Source organism: Grampus griseus, assembly GCF_964374135.1.
Source record: "Grampus griseus genome assembly, chromosome: 15".
Taxonomy (NCBI): domain Eukaryota; kingdom Metazoa; phylum Chordata; class Mammalia; order Artiodactyla; family Delphinidae; genus Grampus; species Grampus griseus.
In genome coordinates this window covers 38,342,242-38,360,780 of record NC_139009.1, presented here as the reverse complement: position 1 = coordinate 38,360,780, position 18,539 = coordinate 38,342,242, and the positions used below count along the sequence as shown (strand labels likewise).

The 18,539-nt window shown below is 39.8% G+C and overlaps 1 protein-coding gene across 2 annotated transcripts in view; it reads right to left on the bottom strand.

Annotated features, from left to right (window-relative positions):
• The window catches only part of MSH2 (mutS homolog 2), a 73,350-nt gene extending 55,117 nt beyond the window's left edge, over window positions 1–18,233 (bottom strand). Inside the window, exons 1-6 of one of the 2 annotated variants that reach the window (XM_082672444.1) lie at window positions 17,938–18,233; window positions 12,866–13,020; window positions 9,688–9,966; window positions 8,297–8,443; window positions 5,862–6,011; window positions 5,056–5,189 (exon numbers count right to left, since the gene is read on the bottom strand). In XM_082672444.1, coding sequence (XP_082528570.1) covers window positions 5,056–5,189; window positions 5,862–6,011; window positions 8,297–8,443; window positions 9,688–9,966; window positions 12,866–13,020; window positions 17,938–18,148 — 1,076 coding nt within the window. In that variant the 5' untranslated portion in view covers window positions 18,149–18,233. The remainder of the gene's footprint in view (window positions 1–5,055; window positions 5,190–5,861; window positions 6,012–8,296; window positions 8,444–9,687; window positions 9,967–12,865; window positions 13,021–17,937) is intronic. The other variant, XM_082672445.1, reaches the window with a different exon arrangement.
• Window positions 18,234–18,539: the final 306 nt, after the last annotated feature.

Genomic DNA, 18,539 nt, shown 5'->3' with positions numbered 1-18,539 from the left:
TGCAGAGAAACTGGGCCCGTGAGCCACAATTACTGAGCCTGCGTGTCTGGAGCCTGTGCTCCGCAACAATAGAGGCCGCGATAGTGAAAGGCCTGCGCACCGCGATGAAGAGTGGCCCCCCCTTGCCACAACTAGAGAAAGCCCTCGCACAGAAACGAAGACCCAACACAGCCATAAATAAATAAATAAATAATAATATCACCCCTGATTAAAAAAAAAAAGAAAAGAAATACTTAGTTTTAAACTAGAAGGCAATAATACCAAATTCAACATATGCAAATGATATCATCAGCAATTTCACAAGTGAACTATTTCATATGCTAACATATATTCAATGTTCTTTAAAGAATTGTAACTTTGAAAAAACATGGGAAAATTACCAAGGCTTCAGATGAATCTATGGAAAGACTAAAAAACAAAAACAAAAACAATCCCAGAAGATTAAAAGTAACAGTAACAGTCCTAGTGTATGTGCAAACATGAGGACTCTTTGGACCTATCAGAAAATAAGTGCAAAAATAGTAATATGGACAGTGTTCTTATAATTCCTAATTTGATTGTTAGATAAAGCACAAAAGGAAGAAATACCCAGAAACTCACTTCTAAAAGGTAATAACGTATCAATTCTCTTTGGAGATTAAAGTATTTAAGCCATTAGCTAAAAAGTATTTGTAGTCTCAGTGCAAATAGGTTTTAATGAATGGAAAAATGAGCATTAGAACACACAACGCAATTCCATGGATATAAGTTAAATAAAAGCCAAAATAGTACATTTCACTTCTGATGTTAATCCAACTTGGATCAAATTAAATACAATTGACAGAAACAAGAAATACAGTACAGGGACTTCCCTGGTGGCGCAGTGGTTAAGAATCCACCTGCTAATGGTCTGGGAAGATCCCACACGCCATGGAGCAACTAAGCCCATGCGCCACAACTACTGAGCCTGAGCTCTAAAGCCCGCGAGCCACAACTACTGAGCCACGCACTGCGACTACTGAAGCCCGCACACCTAGAGCCCGTGCTCTGCAACAAGAAGTCACCACAATGAGAAGCCTGAGCACCGCAACAAAGAGCAGCCCCCGCTCGCCGCAACTAGAGAAAGCCTGCATGCAGCAACGAAGACCCAACGCAGCCAAAAGTAAATAAATAAAATAAATTTATATAAAAAAAAGAAATACAGTACAGCGTTTAAGGGCATGGGCTCTGGAGTCAGGCCAGCCTGGCTTTAAAGCCAGCCTCCATCACCACACAGCTAATGAACATGAGATGTTTAGCACAGTGCCAGGCAACCTGTCTTCTCTTCCTCCTAAGAGCCTGACAGTAACTTAAAATAATTCTATTTTCATCATTGTTCCTGAACCTAGCACTGGGCTATAGTCCTGGACAAGATGTATGCATCAAACTCAAAGATCTAGCCATAACTGTCCCTATGTCTGCTCTAATAAAAATAGAAGAAAAAGAGAAATCTTTCCTTTCCTTAACAGAATTCACCACACAGCCACACACTTTAAAATTAACTCCTCACTTACTGTTTAAGAGGGTGGAGTAGAGATTTCCACCACTTTCTCTGTTAGAAAATCATCCCAAAACAATGACAGTAAAAAACAGAAAAAACTGGGGACTCCCCTGGTGGTCCACTGGTTAAGAAGCCGTCCTGCAATGCAGGGAACGCCGGTTCGATCCCTGGTCAGGGAACTAAGATCCCACATGCCACAGGGCAACTAAGTCCGCATGCCACAACTAAGACCCGACGCAGCCAAAAAATAAATAAATATTAAAAAAGAAAAAACTTGATTCAGTGTGTAATCCTGAAGATCAATCTTAAATGCTTAGAGAGGGAGTTAATAGACTTGCCCTGAGAAGCCCAGGAAGGCATTAACTAAAAAGCATGAGGTATCACAGCAGGTGGAATTGAGAAACGGTGATAAAAAAAAAAAAGAGACTGGGGCTTCCCTGGTGGCACAGTGGTTCAGAGTCCGCCTGCCGATGCAGGGGACACGGGTTCGTGCCCCGGTCTGGGAAGATCCCACATGCCGCGGAGCGGCTGGGCCCGTGAGCCATGGCCGCTGAGCCTGCGCACGGAGCCTGTGCTCCGCAACGGGAGAGGCCACAACAGTGAGAGGCCCGCGTACCGCAAAAAAAAAAAAAAAAAAGAGACTGTTCCAATGAAAGTCTGCCTTAAGGAGTATAACTTTTTCTTCCTGGTCTATGGAATTTCAGCATTTGGCTTTGAAAACCACAGGCCTTAGTAACTGCTGGTTAAAAAAAAAAATTCTCCCCAAGATAAAAAGGGGAAAATATTTCCTCTTATCTTAGTAGATCATATTTTGACTAATAAAGCCTTTCTCGCAAACGTTATTTCTAATTAATAAGTCTTATAAGGCCACCAGATTTTGGAAATTATTGCTATGTCCTATGAAAATAACCTTTACTTACAGTCAAAAAAATTAATTTTGATATCTTGTCTTCTAAATAATTTGTTATTCTGGTAACAGTATGTAAGGTTTTTGAAGGGTTTAAATACATGCAGGCTCTAGTTGTTAAGCCGGAAGAGGACCACTGACAGGTGCCCTGTTCCCACAAGCCCAAAGTTAAAAATAAAACCAATGACCTAGATCTTGGGAATTATTTAAATTACCTAATATTTCTTTTAAGAAACAACTAAAAGATGAGAGAGAACGGACATAAACTTTTACTTGTTTAGGCACAGGCTTTCCATGGTAGGATACTCAAGAAACTGATTAAGACCAGTTGCTCCCAGGGCAGGTGTTGGCAATTCACAGAGAGTACAATAAGAAATGTGTCCCTGGAGCTGTGCAGAGGCCCTGAGAAAAGAGTACTGAGAAACTGGAAGACAAGAGTAAGAGACTCATCACTGTATATCCTTCTGTTCTGTTGGACTTTTGACACACGTTAATGTAGTTACTTACTCACAAATAATTAAAATAAAAAATTGTAAACTGCCTTAATTACTTGCAAATATCCAATCCTTCCTATTTCTTATTTTATTTTATTTTATTTTATTTTTTTGTGATATGCAAGCCTCTCACTGCTGTGGCCTCTCCCGTTGCGGAGCACAGGCTCCGGATGCGCAGGCCCAGCGGCCACGGCTCATGGGCCCAGCCGCACCGCGGCATGTGGGATCTTCCCGGACCGGGGCACGAACCCGCGTCCCCTGCATTGGCAGGCGGACTCTCAACCACTGTGCCACCAGGGAAGCCCTATTTCTTATTTTAAGTTACTAAATTCCACTTTTCTTCCCCAACAAAACTACCTTCAGAAAGTTGCCTTAGCATTTCCATTTTTGCATTTTCAATGATATATCAACATACCCACGAATCACTGACTTCATAAGTTATTTTTATTGTAAGACCCTTGAGAATCCACAGGATCAACACTTAGCTTGGTAGTTATCTGCAGGGTGTCTTATGATACTGATCAACTATTTTACGTTTGCCTGGCATACACAGAGTCCCAAATAGTCAAGTGATCACCATGCTTTATACCATCAGAATTCAGTAGATATTCAACAAATTCTTGAACAATCTGACAACACAAAATCCATAAAAATACTGACTCTCTTTTACCTATCCTGGCAATATATCTTAATTTACCAAATCGAAAACATTAGGTATAGGGACTTCCCTGGTGGCACAGGAGTTAAGAATCCGCCTGCCAATGCAGGGCACACAGGTTTGAGCCCTGGTCCGGGAAGATCCCACATGCCGCGGAGCAACTAAGCCTGTGCGCCACAACTACTGAAGCCTGCGTGCCTAGAGCCCGTGCTCTGCAACGAGAAGCCACCGCAATGAGAAACCCGCGCACCGCAAGGAAGAGTAGCCCCTGCTCGCCACAACTAGAGAAAGCCCGCACGCAGCAACGAAGATCCAAAGTAGCCAAAAAGAAATATAAATTAATTAATTAATTATTTTTTTTAAAAAAATTAGGTATACAATAAGGTCACATGAAATAACCTAATTACTGAAAAGGTAAAGTATATCCAGTCAATAAATTATGTACTTATTAAAAATGCTGAATATGAACATAAAACAACACTAAAAAATGCTTATGATAATGTAAGCACAAGTGGGAAAAAACAAGGGCACAAAACTATATCAGGATTACAATTATGTTTTTAAAAAGACTATCAAACATAAGAGTGCACTATAGAAAATTATTTTATTTATATGCAGTTCAAAAACAGGCAAAACTAATTAATCTATGATGTTAGAAGGACAGTAATTACTCTTGAAATGAGGAGAGGTAGTAACTATCAGGATAATTGAGGGGAGTTTCTGGGATGCTAGTTATGTTGTTTCTTGACTTGTGTTATTACCAATGTGTTCACTTCGTGAAAATCCATCAAACTGCACATTTAGGAGTTGTGCTCTTATGCACAGTATACTTCATTTAAGTTTTAAAACTTGTATCTAAAACAAAAGATAAAAATAAAACCTACTCCAATGCTAATTATAGTAGGACAGCAGCATTATATAACTTTTATTTCCTCAATTTTGAAGATTTTCTGAAATACATTTAGGCTGCCTTAAATCCTTTCTAGAATAATAAAGTATAAGTGCTTCCTATGTGCCAGACCTTGTTCAAAGTACTTTATACACATTAGATCATCTAATCCTCAGAAAATCATCAAATCCTCATGACAACCCTAAGAAGTAGGTGTGTTATTACTGTCATTTCAAAAGGGAAGAAACTGCCACACAGAGGTTGAATAACACCCAATATAACACAGCTCCTAAGTGGTAGAGCCTTAACATGAACCAATGTCATCCGGCTCCCAAGCTCATGCTGAGACATTATCCATAGCACCTCCCTAATAAAATTTTACTTTTTCATAGTGGAGGAAAAAAAAATAATTAAGAAAATAAGTTATTTAATCAATCTAAATCATTACTACTCTATTACTTTATTAGCTTTCTGTGCAGCTAGATGCTAAAATATAGGTGCAAAATTGCATGTTACAGTAAGTGGTATAATCATATGGAGTGACTGGAAGTTACTCAGAGCTTACAAAAGAATATACTAGTAATATACCTCTCTTCTATTCTGTTCTTGTCCATGAGAGGCTGCTTAATCCATTGGTTAACCAGTCTTTGTCCTTGAGGGGTTTTGCATTTATTCAGCAATGCAGCCAGAGACTGAGAGCCAGTAGTATCTTCAACGGAACCCTAGTGAACAAAAAATAAAATAGAAAAATGGCATGCTCATTAGTGAAAACTTTACTATGCCATGAATAATGATTAAGTAATTTGGGGAACAAGAACACTTAACACTGGGAATTCCCTGGCAGTCCAGTGGTTAGGACTCTGTGCCAACACTGCCGAGGGCCTGGGTTTGATCCTTGGTCGGAGAACTAAAATCCCACAAGCCACACAGCCAAAAAAAATTTAAAAATAACCAACCCCTACACTCCCCAAACTTGTAAAAACAAACAAACAAAAAACACTTAACATTCTTCAAATATTAAATAGAAATGTACACAAAGGTTCCTCATCCGAAAATCAAACTTTCAACCTGTTAATCTGATTTTCTGCTGTATATTTTTCCCCAAACCAAAACCACAAAATTATTGCAGTTCTAGACATAAAACTTCTTAGAATGTAATTTTTAAAAACTGCTATTAATACACAAAATTATTCATAAAACCAGGACAAATACTATTTAAATAGCTTGCAATCAGAAAAATACAGTAATTCTAAACTATCTCTTTTAAGTATAATATTTTTAAATATTTAAGCTCCTTAGTAAGAGTCTTATATATATATATATAGAGAGAGAGAGAGAGAGAGAGAAACATTTTTAACCACTCAATATTTTTAACCCATGTATTTTTTTCTTACCTGGAAAAGGTTAAGGGCTCTGACTGCTGCAATATCCAATTTCATGTACTGGCTGAAGTCAAAAGTAGTCAGTTCAAACTGTCCAAAGTTTGAATCATCTGATAAGAGTTCTAGAAACTTGATTACTGCACACAATGAAGAAACTGCAACCTAAGATTAAGAATTTAAAATAAAAGATGACTATCACCAGAATTCCAGAGATTTTTTAAAAAAACAGATGGCAAGATGAAAATAAATTTCAAACACTATCATTTTCCCTGTTCTTTCCCAATCCAAAGCAAGAAAATCAAAGTTTAAATAAACCTAAGACTAAAAAATGATTTTCAGAAAGTGAAAATTTACTGTAACAGCAACATTATTTATAATAGCCAAAGTAGAAATTATGCAAATGTCCACCAAGAGTAAAATGGATACAGCCTGGCATGTTCACATTGTGGAATACTACACACAACAACAGATATAAGCACAAACAATCCACAACAACATGCGACAATATAGATAAATCTCACAAACACAATACTGAACAAATCAAACACAAGAGCATGAACTGTATGAGTCCATTTATATAAACTACAAAAATAGACCAAACTAATCCATACTGTCAGGTAAGAAGCAGGGTTACCCCTGGTGGAGGTAACAACTGGAAGAAAACAAAAAGGGTCTTTACGATCCTGATACTATTCTGTTTCATGGGTGCTGGTCATGTGGGTACTTATAATTTATGAAAATTTAGTTATACACTTATGATATATGCACTTTCCTATATGTGTATTTAAATAAAATGTTTAAATAAACTGCCTATATTACTACTACATAAAATAAAGAAGCTAAGGACATCAAACTGATAGCCCAATGACAAGTTCTACTTATACTCGATACCAGATTCATTGTGAATGTGCATATATTTCCTAATTGATAACACTGTCATCTATCTGCCTCTGCCAAACTCTAACAAATATATAAGGTTGTCACAAGAATCTCCTGCTACGTCACCACAAGGCACAGATGATAACACCTTTTAGTAGCCCTAAAAGCTTCTTCCCATTTTCAATGCTGAACTAAGTTTCTCTAATACAGATCTGCCTTGACTTATGATGGGGTTACATCCCAATAAACGCATCACAAATGTAAAATGCATTTAATACACCTAACCTACTGAACATTGTAGCTTAGCCTCACCTACCTTAAATGTGCTCAGAGAATTACATTAGCCTATAGTTGGGCAAAATCATCTAACAGAAAGCCTATTTTATAATAAAGTTGAATAACTCAAAATTTATTGAATATTGTGCTGAAAGTGAAAAACAGAATGGTTCTATGGGGACAGCATGGTTGTAAGTGTATCGGCCATTTAACCCTTGTGATTGCGTGGCTGATTGGGAGCTGCTGCACGCTGCCCTGCCCAGCATCATGAGAGAATTGCACTGGTATTGTTAGCCCAGGAAAAGGTCAAAATGCGAAGTATAGATTCTTCTGAATGCATATCACTTTCGCACCATTGTAAAGTAAAAAAAAAATTGTAAGTTCAACCATCATAAGTCAGGGAACGTCTATATTGGGATTATTGCTCATACACAACTGCTTCTGATTCTGTCACACAAGAAAAGTAAAACAGGTAAACTTAGCTTATAAGGATCAAACTATCATGTGATAAGCAATCACTGCAAAATCATGATAGTAATAATAGTCTGTTTATTGTAGTTTGAAATGAATTTTCAAAATTATAAGCTAGAGCTTGCTCTTATTTAAATATACAATTCTTCATTTTACTTATCAGTGATCCACAAATAACCTGTCAAGAGTTTCTAATATTTTATCATAAAAATACATCCCTCAAACCAAACTTGCCTCAAAGATTTGAAAAACTGAAGATAAACTTCAACCACTGAAAAATCCTATAAGAAGTTACATTGTTTGCATATTCATTTCTACACTGAACATACATAACCAGTGCCAATTTTTGAATTGTTTAAATGTAACATTTATTATGCAATTATTATGCACTGTATATACTTTCACCCTTATTACTTCCTAATCTCCACAACGATCCTTTAAGACAGATAATGAAACTGAAGTAATTTATTAAAAACCCCACAGCTCGTACATTATAAAACTTTGATAGGTCTTTTTCCCCCTAAACAACTAAGCTACCTCACCTACTTAGGTGACAGTAATCAGGCTCTTTCAGGTGAAACCAATAAAACAATAAACTCTTCCTTACCCCAAGGATACATATTGTGTAAATATAATGAAATTATATTTAAGGTTATGTTTAAATTTTTCTAGTCAGTCCTTGAGTTTTTCACAAGCTTCTTCATAGATTAAAATAAGCTTAAATATCAGTGATCTAGTTTAGGCTTTGAGATACAGATGACAGAAGCAGCCTTCTAAAAAGTCACTATTTAATGGTAAATTCACATTTGTAATCCACATACCTGATTCTCCATTTCTGGCAACACAGCACTATTCACCTGTTCTCCCTTTTTGCCTTTCAACAACCGGTTGAGGTCCTGATAAATATCTTTTGTGGAAAAGTCAGCTTTTTTTCTTTCTGTGATCAGAATTCCTCCTCTCTGAATAACCTATTTTACAAGAAATATTTTAAATTACTAGGAGAAAAGGAACAAGAAAAACAATAAGGAATGCTGTATCACTGACAAATATAAAGTGACAACAGCTTAACAAATTATTAACCCACATTAAATTTTTATACAACATGCAAGAAGACACTGGTAATATATGTATTAACATGTATTTTTAAAATCTGTAAATGAAATTTTCATGGAAATTTAAAATTAGGCTCACATAAAGCTTTCAAAAAATAGTCTAAATAGTAAAAACTCTTAACAGAATAATACTTGTGGAAAGTTGCCTAAATACTATTTATGCTAAAAATGCCCATCACAGATATGCTAACTCTCAAGTAGTTCTTATTGTATTTGAGGCTCATGAGAAGAAAAGAATCCTTGGGGGGAATACAACATCCCTTAAACATCTAAATAATAAACCATATATCTATACAAATAGCAAAATCGAACTTTGTTAAAATAAAAGAATCAGTAAAATAATAAGAGGCTAGGGCTTCCCTGGTGGCACAATGGTTAAGAATCTACCTGCCAATGCAGGGGACATGGGTTCGAGCCCTGGTCCGGGAGGATCCCACATGCTGCAAAGCAATAAGCCCGTGAGCCACAACTGCTGCGCTTGCGCTCTGGAGCCTGCGAGCCACAACTACTGAGGCTGCATACCACAACTACCGAAGCCTGTGTGCCTAGAGCCCGTGCTTCACAGCAAGAGAAGCCACCACGATGAGAAGCCAGAGCACCGCAACAAAGACCCAACGCAGTCAAAAATTAATTAAAATAATAATAATAATAGGCTAAAGTTCCACTTGAACTATTAAAAATTAATCCTGAAGAACTGCAACTTATTTGATATATCCAGGCTAAATACAGTCATAGTTTTTTTTTCTTTAATGGCCCTAAATCACCTCTTCCCCACCCTGCACCCCCCAACTGTGAAAGCACTCCTTTTATCAATTGTGATCTCTTTAAAATGGCACTGAGTTACTCTTTCGGGAGGTGGGGGGAGGGGGATGATCTGAGGTAGAACAAGTCTTAAACAAGAAACAGCTCCTTCTGAAGTCCTATTAAAGATACAAAGTTTCTATCAAAGATAAACATCAAGACATTCCTCAAAATCCTGTTGTGATTAGATTTAAAAGGTTTTGCCTTTAAATTTTTTTTCCTTCAGTAAAACAGTATTATGTTAATTTAGAGCCATTCCTAGCCTTGGATCCTCCTCTATCTACACTCCATTTCCTTACCTGCCTCAGTTTTCCCACGTCTCCAGCAGTCTCTCCTCCTGGTAAAACACATTCCTTTGGTCCAATCTGAATCAGGAGAGCCTCCAGATTGGAGAATTGATCATTATCAGGAAACTCACACAGTCCTAGCTTCCTCTGTATGGAGTCAACATACCCAACTCCAACCTGTCTTTGGCCATCAACTGTAGACATTTTAACACCCACAACACCAATGGAAGCTGACATATCGTTGTTACCAAAGAGAATGTCTTCAAACTGAGCAAGATTACCTGGAGAAGCCTAAGCAAAAATAAAGAAAAATTTTAAGAAACTGTTGAATGTACTTTAAAATTTTACTAACCAACAGAAATTACCCAACCTAGATGAATTTTATTAATGAAACGTTTTCTTACCAAAAAAATTACTTATAACCATATAGTCCAATTAATATTACCACACTTTCTATAAAGTATCCTCTCTACTTTTCCAATTAATTTCAGAACACTTGGGCACATCTAAAAATAACAGTATCAAAAGCGATTTTCAGTTCGAAATTTGGCATCTAAGTTTACACTCACTCACACAATCACTGAGGTACCCAAGGTGATAACCCTCTCAATGGTATGCCTAAATCTCTACACTCTGCCAAACTACCTACTGGTTGCACATATCAGAATTTTCACTGAGTAGTTATACCACATAGAAAAACAGTATTATTAGCTTAAATATTAACCTTGGATAGACATCTCTCTATATCAATGTATTTATTTGTAAAATGCAAAGATTCTTCTAGATCAATGATTTCCAAATAAAGGGTCTTTGACAAATTTTTTTTTTTTGGGGGGGCTGTGCCGGGTCTTAGTTGCAGCACACGGGATCTTTGTTGCCACATGCAGGATCTTTGTTGAGGCATACAGGATCTTTAGTTGAGGCATGCGGGATCTTTTAGTTGCGGCATGCGGGATCTTTAGTTGTGGCAGGTGGGATCTAGTTACCTGACCAGGGATCGAACCCGGGCCCCCTGCATTGAGAGTGAGGCGTCTTAACCACTGGACCACCAGAGAAGTTCCTGACCTATTTTCAAAATTTCAAAAAGATTACAAATCTCTTTAAGACTGTACAAAGTAAGTAAAGGGTCAAGTTTCTTTGCTTTTGGCGCCACCTGTGTCAAGCTGGTGGGTAACAGTACTTCAACATGATCAGAAGCTAACAGGTTGCTGTTAACGTGAGGCATTTCTGGGGCAACTGATGGACCACAGTATGAAACATGAGATAGTCAGAAATAGTCCAAATGAGCACAGTGACAAGCCAAATTTAAGCAACCAGTAGCCATCAATAGTTCTCAAATGTCTTTAGCATCATAATCATGATAATCATTTATGTTTTCTCAATATGGTTCTGAATATCCTGTAACTATGTATGGATTATTGATTAAAATCTGGATCAAAAATGAAATGGAGGAAGTTCCCTGGCGGTCTAGCAGTCAAGACTTTGCACTTCCACTGCAGGGGGCTTGGGTTCAATCCCTGTGACCAAAAAAAAAAAATGGAAAGCTAGTATTACCTGATACTCAAATTTAAAAAGCACTGATTCAATCACAAATATGAACATCATATTTTCACATGCATGCTTTGGATTTACACGCACAGGTTATGCACACCTTAAAAAAACCCTCAGAAGTGAACTAGTAGCTAGCTTATCAAGTAAGATCCCACAAGCCGCACAGCAAGACCAAAAATTAAACAAACAAAAAGTCAATTATAGAGGTCAACTATCCTAAATATCACTAATACTTTACAATAGAATCAATAAGCTAAAAATTAAAAGATAAATCAGTTTTAGCAGTTTTAGATCTGAACTTCTTAAAATAAATATCAGGATGAAGATACTATCTTTTAACCTGATAAAGATACATATTTGAAGATTTTTTTCCACCTGACCTAAAAGGTAGGGGGTTAAAAACAATGCATCTCAAAGGATTCTGATGACACAAAGGAGTGAGGTGTGATGGGCTGATAATCCAGTTAATCAGCTGAACTCATGATCCCACATTTTGGTGTTGTTACTAACTGAGCTCTGTGAAGAATGAGATAGAAAAACATCACTTTGCGGTACCCTCAATTTTCTATTAAAATCTTTCAAAATGTAAGATAAAACTGTAAGTCCCACTTTTCTCAGTAAAGTAGCAATGAAAATTCCGAGGAAATTCCATAATAAAGAATAAATGATCTCAGATATAATCTTCAGTAAACGTCAACATTTACAAAGGCGGGGGGTGGTGACAGCAGGCAATATGGAAGGAATACTGAAGAATATTCTATTTGGGGCAACACCAACATCAAATGTTGAAATGTTGTATTAAACCTCACAAAAAAACTTTCACAGGCCTTTCAGGTCAGAAAACATCTTAAAAACCTTCTAATTTTACTGTTTAAAGAGAAACAGATACAGGAGAAGGCTGGAAAATTTGCCAAGGTCATGCAGAGGGACAGAGGAGAAATGAGATCAGCCAAATACAAGGCCAGAACACTGTCCCGCCTTACCACACATTTATTCCCTTTCAAGGATAAATCTCACCTCCCCAACATTTTAACCATTATCCAATATTTATGTGAAGGTATTGTGTGTGAACAAACAGAAACATGATTTTACAGACTAAAAATAAAGATAGTCCTTAAATAAAACAAAATAGTACCCCCATCTCCATGAAGGCATTAGAAGCACGTCAATAAGCCCTTCTAGGCACACCTAGGAATATGATCAGCATTAAACAAAGTTCCACACTTCTAAAAACATTACAGTCTAATGAAAGAGAAAGGAACATACAAATATCCAAACACATTACAAACGTGTATAAATAGATGTTTGGGATATGTAAATTTGCGTGATATTACTTCAGAAACAGTAAAATCAAATATTCTTTAATGCTGGTATTCAACTTTATGTAAAGGCTATTTATTATTTAGGTTTTAGGGACAGTGACAAAGCTCAGAGTATTCATACTCATAATAAGGATTTACTGAATTTCTGAATTGCTATTAAACTGTTATGTTAAAAACCACATGCTAAAGAATATTAAAGCTTCTCACAGCATTTTACTATCACAACCTGGCTAAAATATTAAACCAACACAGAATTCTCTCATGTTTTTATTTTGTCTACTCTTAAACACAACTAAATTTAAATGGAAGATAATTACCTTAAATGCCAAATACCAATCATTCTCCTTGGAGGCCTTACTTCCAGCTCTGTTCTTATAAACTTCAACTCTGTACTGACGAACTAGAAGAAGATCTTTTACAAAAGACTCAAAATTCATTTTACTAAGTACAACACTCTCCACAGTCTTTGCTCCTAAAGAAAAATATTAAAAATACATGTTACGGATTTGAGGATTTGAAGTCATAAGTGTTGAAGACCTAACACAATGCCTCCCCCCAAGCTATGCTGTTTTCCCAGTAATTCATTCACTCAATAAACTATTTATCAAGCACCTATTACATGTCCTAGATACTTTAGCAGATGAAGGGTATAAAATGGTGGATAGACATAACCCCCTGCACCTGTGGAGCCTACACATCAAAATAAAAAATTGAGAAGACACAAAGACAAAAGAATGAGTCAATATACATACAGCTAATCCTACTTGTCCTTTTTTATCATTTGTTTTTCACAAGTTTGAATAAAACTCTTATGTAATAACTACAATAGTATTTGTATAGGATTTTTTTCAAAAGGTCTATAAAAATAAATTAGTTATTATTCATTATAAAATGTTCTAGGTAACATAGTTCAAAACTTGAAGGTTCAGGGACTTCTCTGGCGGCCCAGTGGCTGGGACTTGGCCTTCCAATGCAGGGGGTGTGGGTTCGATCCCTGGTCAGGGAGGTGGGATTCCACATGGCTTGCGGCCAAAAAGCCAAAATACGGAACAGAAACAATATTGTAACAAATTCAATAAAGACTTTAGGGCTTCCCTGGTGGCGCAGTGGTTGAGAGTCCGCCTGCCAATGCAGGGGACACGGGCTCGTGCCCCGGTCTGGGAAGATCCCACGTGCCGCAGAGCGGCTGGGCCCTTGAGCCATGGCCGCTGAGCCTGCGCGTCCGGAGCCTGTGCTCCGCAACGGGAGAGGCCACAACAGTGAGAGGCCCAAGTACCGCAAAAAAAAAAAAAAAATCGTCCACATCAAAAAAAAAGAAAAAAAAACGAAGGCTCAAAAAGGTACATCAAAAGGGAGACTTGCATTCCACCACTGTCCCCTACACATCCAGTTCACCACCCAAGTTATCACTTTATAGAATATATTTCCAAACATAGTCTAGGCACACACAAGCAAATATAAGGCATTGCTTTTTTCCTCTTTTACATAAATAATTGCACACTATACACACTGTACTGTATCTTTTTTTTAACTTTGATATAGTATTTTGGAGATTGTTCCATCAGTACATAATCAGCTTCTTTCTGTTTACAGCTGCAAACGTTCCAATGAACCTAAGGAATTTCTATAATTTAGCCTCTTCCCTATGGGTTGTTTCCAATCTTTGTTATTGAAACAGTGTTGCATGAATAACCTTGTATGTGCTTCACTCTCCAAATATCTGAGTGTATCTGTGAGACAAAGTCCTAAAACTGGATTTTATCAAAGGATGATATGTGTGATTTTTATAAATATTGCAGACTATCCCCCTTGGTTGGCTGTACCAATTAACACTACCACCCGTAAAGTATGAGTGCACCTATTTCCCCTATCCAGTCAACTGAGTTTTCGAACTTCCTGGCCTTCATCTTACATCACTGGTTCTCAAAAGGGAAGATCTTGCTCCCTTAGCGGACAATTGTCAGTGCCTGGGGGGCATTTAGGTTGTTACAACTGGGGAAAGGGAATAATAACAGAATCTAGTAGGAAGAGGCAGGGATGTTGTTAAACGTGCACAGGATAGCCCCTCACAGTAACAAATTAATTCTTCGGTCCAAAATATGAATAGTGCCAAGGCTAAAAAGTTGTCTTAGATGGAATATAGTGTCTCACCTTAGTTCTGATTTGTAAATAACAATTTCTTTACAAAATAAATAAAATCACCCACATCATCAAATGGAATTAAAGTTCAATTTTCATATAATATAGGTAATACAAATTATTCACTTAAAGGTAATTCAGATTATACTTGTAGATTATTCTGACAATTCTGGATCTTATGAAAGATTTAACCTAAATTTAACAATAGATCATATCAAGTACAAATATCAAATACAAATAAGCATAAAGATTAATTAAATGACATAATACAATTGTTTTGTACAGCAAAACGCAGCTGATACTTTCAATATCAGTTCACTAGTTATAAGTAGTGGACAAGAATCCCTGCTGCCTGTGTGCCACAACTACTGAGCCTGCACTCTAGAGCCCACGTGCTGCAACTACTGAAGCCTGCACGCCTAGAGCCCGTGCTCCACAAGAGAAGCCACCACAATGAGAAGCCCGCGCACCGCAACAAAGAGTAGGCCCCGCTCACCGCAACCAGAGAAAGTCCACGCACAGCAACAAAGACCCAACGCAGCCAAAAATAAAAATAAATAAAATAAATAAATTTATATTTTTAAAAAAAAGGTTATCCTCCAAAGATACTATTTCTCTCAAAGGACTGTTTGTGACACACTGGATGTTCCTGGTGAAGAGCCTGGCTGTATGCTTTAAGTCTGAAAGCTGGGAAATAAGACTGAAGGGGAACTGGAAGAGAAAGCTACCCAGCCTCCACGTGGTGCAGAAAAAAAACCTCAGGTTGATACAAGATTCTCCTCTTCAAGAATAATTTGGAGCCCCCATCTTCATTCAGCTGATAATGTGTCTGCTTACATGTGGGCACTGTGCCAGGTGCTGGGATTCTAAGGCAGAGACTGGTTAAGATAGAGTTCCTGCCCTCTGGGAGCTTTCAGTATATTGGCATAGAGTAAAATAAATGCTGTGTCTAAGGTAAGGAGAAGGTCCTAGGGCAAGGAACACATGAGAGGGGCAGCTAACCAGGCAGCCTTAAGATGGGAGTTAAGAAAGGCTTCCAAGAGGAGATGCTTCTAAGCTGAGTTCTGACAGCAAAAGAGGCAAAAGATAAGGAACTTCCTTTTTTAGGGACTCAGATTCCTATCTATAAATTGAAGCTAGGTACTAACCCACCTCACAGAGCTTTATTATAATAATCTTTTTTTTTTTTTTTTTTTTTTTTTTTTTTGCGGTACGCAGGCCTCTCACTGTTGTGGCCTCTCCCGTTGCGGAGCACAGCCTCCGGACGCGCAGGCTCAGCGGCCATGGCTCACGGGCCCAGCCGCTCCGCGGCATGTGGGATCTTCCCAGACCGGTGCACGAACCCGTGTCCCCTGCATCGGCAGGCGGACTCTCAACCACTGCGCCACCAGGGAAGCCCCTATAATAATGTTTTGATAGTTGTTGAAAAGTAAGAGAAAAGTAGCTAAAAGGATATGAATAAGTCTAAATGCCAAAAGAATGAGCCAAAGAGAGAAAAAATGATCAACAGCAAAGCCATCTGTGAGACGAGGAGAGGGGATCCAGACCACAGCAAAAGGCTCATCTCTTCACTGGCACAACAGGGAAGGAGAGAATGGGTACAGACGACATTAAAAGTATTGGTTCAAGAAACAGCCCCCCAAAAAAAAAAAAGAAAAGAAACAGCCCAAATGTCCATCAACTAACGAATGGATTAAACAAAATATTGTATATCCATACAACGGAATATTTGGCAATAAAAAGAAATGAAGTACTGATAACACAGATGAACCTTAAAATGTTAAGTGAAAGAGATCAGTCACAGAAGACCAATGTTATAAGCAAATCTAGAGAGAGAAAGCAGTTTAGCAGTTGCCTGGGTTTGGGAGGACTCAGGGGAAACCCTGTACCCTGCTAATGGGTACAGGGTTTCTCAAGACTCAAGTGAACTTTAACCTCTCTTATAATGCCTCTTCTGATGGCTCCAGTCTTTGGCAATCCTGCCTCTGCCTCTTTGGCAACTTGTTATGGAGCATCCTCCATAGGTCTTCACCTGGAATTGGAATTACTTCTGCCTTGCTCTCCACAAGGGGGGGCTCTGTGAAGGTGGGGATACTGCCTTTTTTTTTTTTTTTTTTTTTAACAGTACGCGGGCCTCTCACTGTTGTGGCCTCTCCCGTTGCGGAACACAGGCTCCGGACGCACAGGCTCAGCGGCCATGGCTCACGGGCCCAGCCGCTCCGCGGCATGTGGGATCTTCCCGGACCGGGGCACGAACCCGTGTCCCCTGTGTCGGCAGGCGGACTCGCAACCACTGCGCCACCAGGGAAGCCCTGGGATACTGCCTTTTGATCTATGTACTCCCAGTGTCCATAACCCTGCCCGACAAGGCAGCACTCAATAAATGTCTATCTAATGAATGAAACAGCTTTTGTCAGTAACCTTCCATCTGCATATGGCAGAGGCAGGACTAAAATCCACAACTCCTTACTCCTTCTATTATGTTCATTCCTAGGAGCCAAGGATAAAAGAGATTAACATAAAACTCGATGTTCAGAACATCTAACTACAAGAGGGTGAGAAGTTTGTAGCTTTCCAGGGAGAGATGATGCTAGAGAGATGGGGATGGGTTACCGAGGGCACTGAATGCCGAGCTGAGGCAGACATACATGACTAGCTCAAGGCCACACAGCTGGTAAGTGGAGGGGCTGCGACTTGAAGCCAGGCAATCTGGCTCCAGTTCGAGGTCCTGACCACTTGGAAATACTGCCTATTAACAGTAGACACTATAGGTCCCTGCGCTGAACAGCGATATAAATGACGTTCGCTAAACAGGCAAAATCACGCTGGCGACATAAATCGGTCTCCCTAACCCCCTTCTGTTCTAAATCTCAATCCTGGACTGGCGTTTGTGATAAAGAGGTCTGGCGGCGTTTGTGATGATATCCACAGCGCCAAGGCTGGAGCGAGAAGCAGACACCCACGCGGACTGCAGCAAAATTAAATAGAACAATGTGTTAAAACGCCTCGCACGAAGCGATCGCTATTAGGTCTGATCCGGGGCAGCTCCGGAGGGACAGACTCAGGATGGAGGCAGGGCAGGGGGCGGGTGGCGCCCCATTCGGCCAGGCAGGGGCCGGAGCACGCGCAGTGGCCCCACGAGGCACCAGCGTCCCCGCCCCCGTGTCTCCCTGCCCGACACCCTCCCACTTCCTGAGAGAAGCCAACTCCGCGGGGTCCTCCCCTGAGCCCGCGCCGTCCCCGCCCTCACCTGCCGGTCCCATGTATTTGACCACCCCCTGGGTCTTGAACACCTCCCGGGCGGCCAGCAGCGCGTCCTCCCGGTGCGCCGTGTAGAAGTCGCCCCGGTCGAAGAGGCGCACCGTGGTGGTCGGCTTCTCCGGCATGCCCTGGAAGAAGCGCACGAAGCCGACCTCGGCCGCACTCTCCAGCTGCAGCGTCTCTTTCGGCTGCACCGCCATTTCGGAACCTCTCCGCCGCCTGCCTGATGGAACTGCGCGACCCCGCACCCACTAAGCTGTTTCCCGCCTCCCCTCCCTCGCCCCCCGTGAGGCGTCCGGCCTCTGAGGAGACACCCAATCAGCATCCAGCGCTGCGTTTCGGTGGGTGGGAGTGCGCCGCGACAGCCAATCATAATCGGACGCGGCCGAGCTTCCCGCGCACGCTGGTGACTCTGTCTATTGCGCATGCTTGAGCCTAGGTCGCAGGCCGCCGCGGCAGACACCCGTCCTTGAAAGAATACAGTTATCCGGGTTTTCTCGGCTGCACTGGTGTGGGTCCCAGGTGTATGGTTAGCTAGTTTAGGTGACCAGGTGGAAAGTTCTGGCAGGTTTTGAGTTTGTTATGTACCCG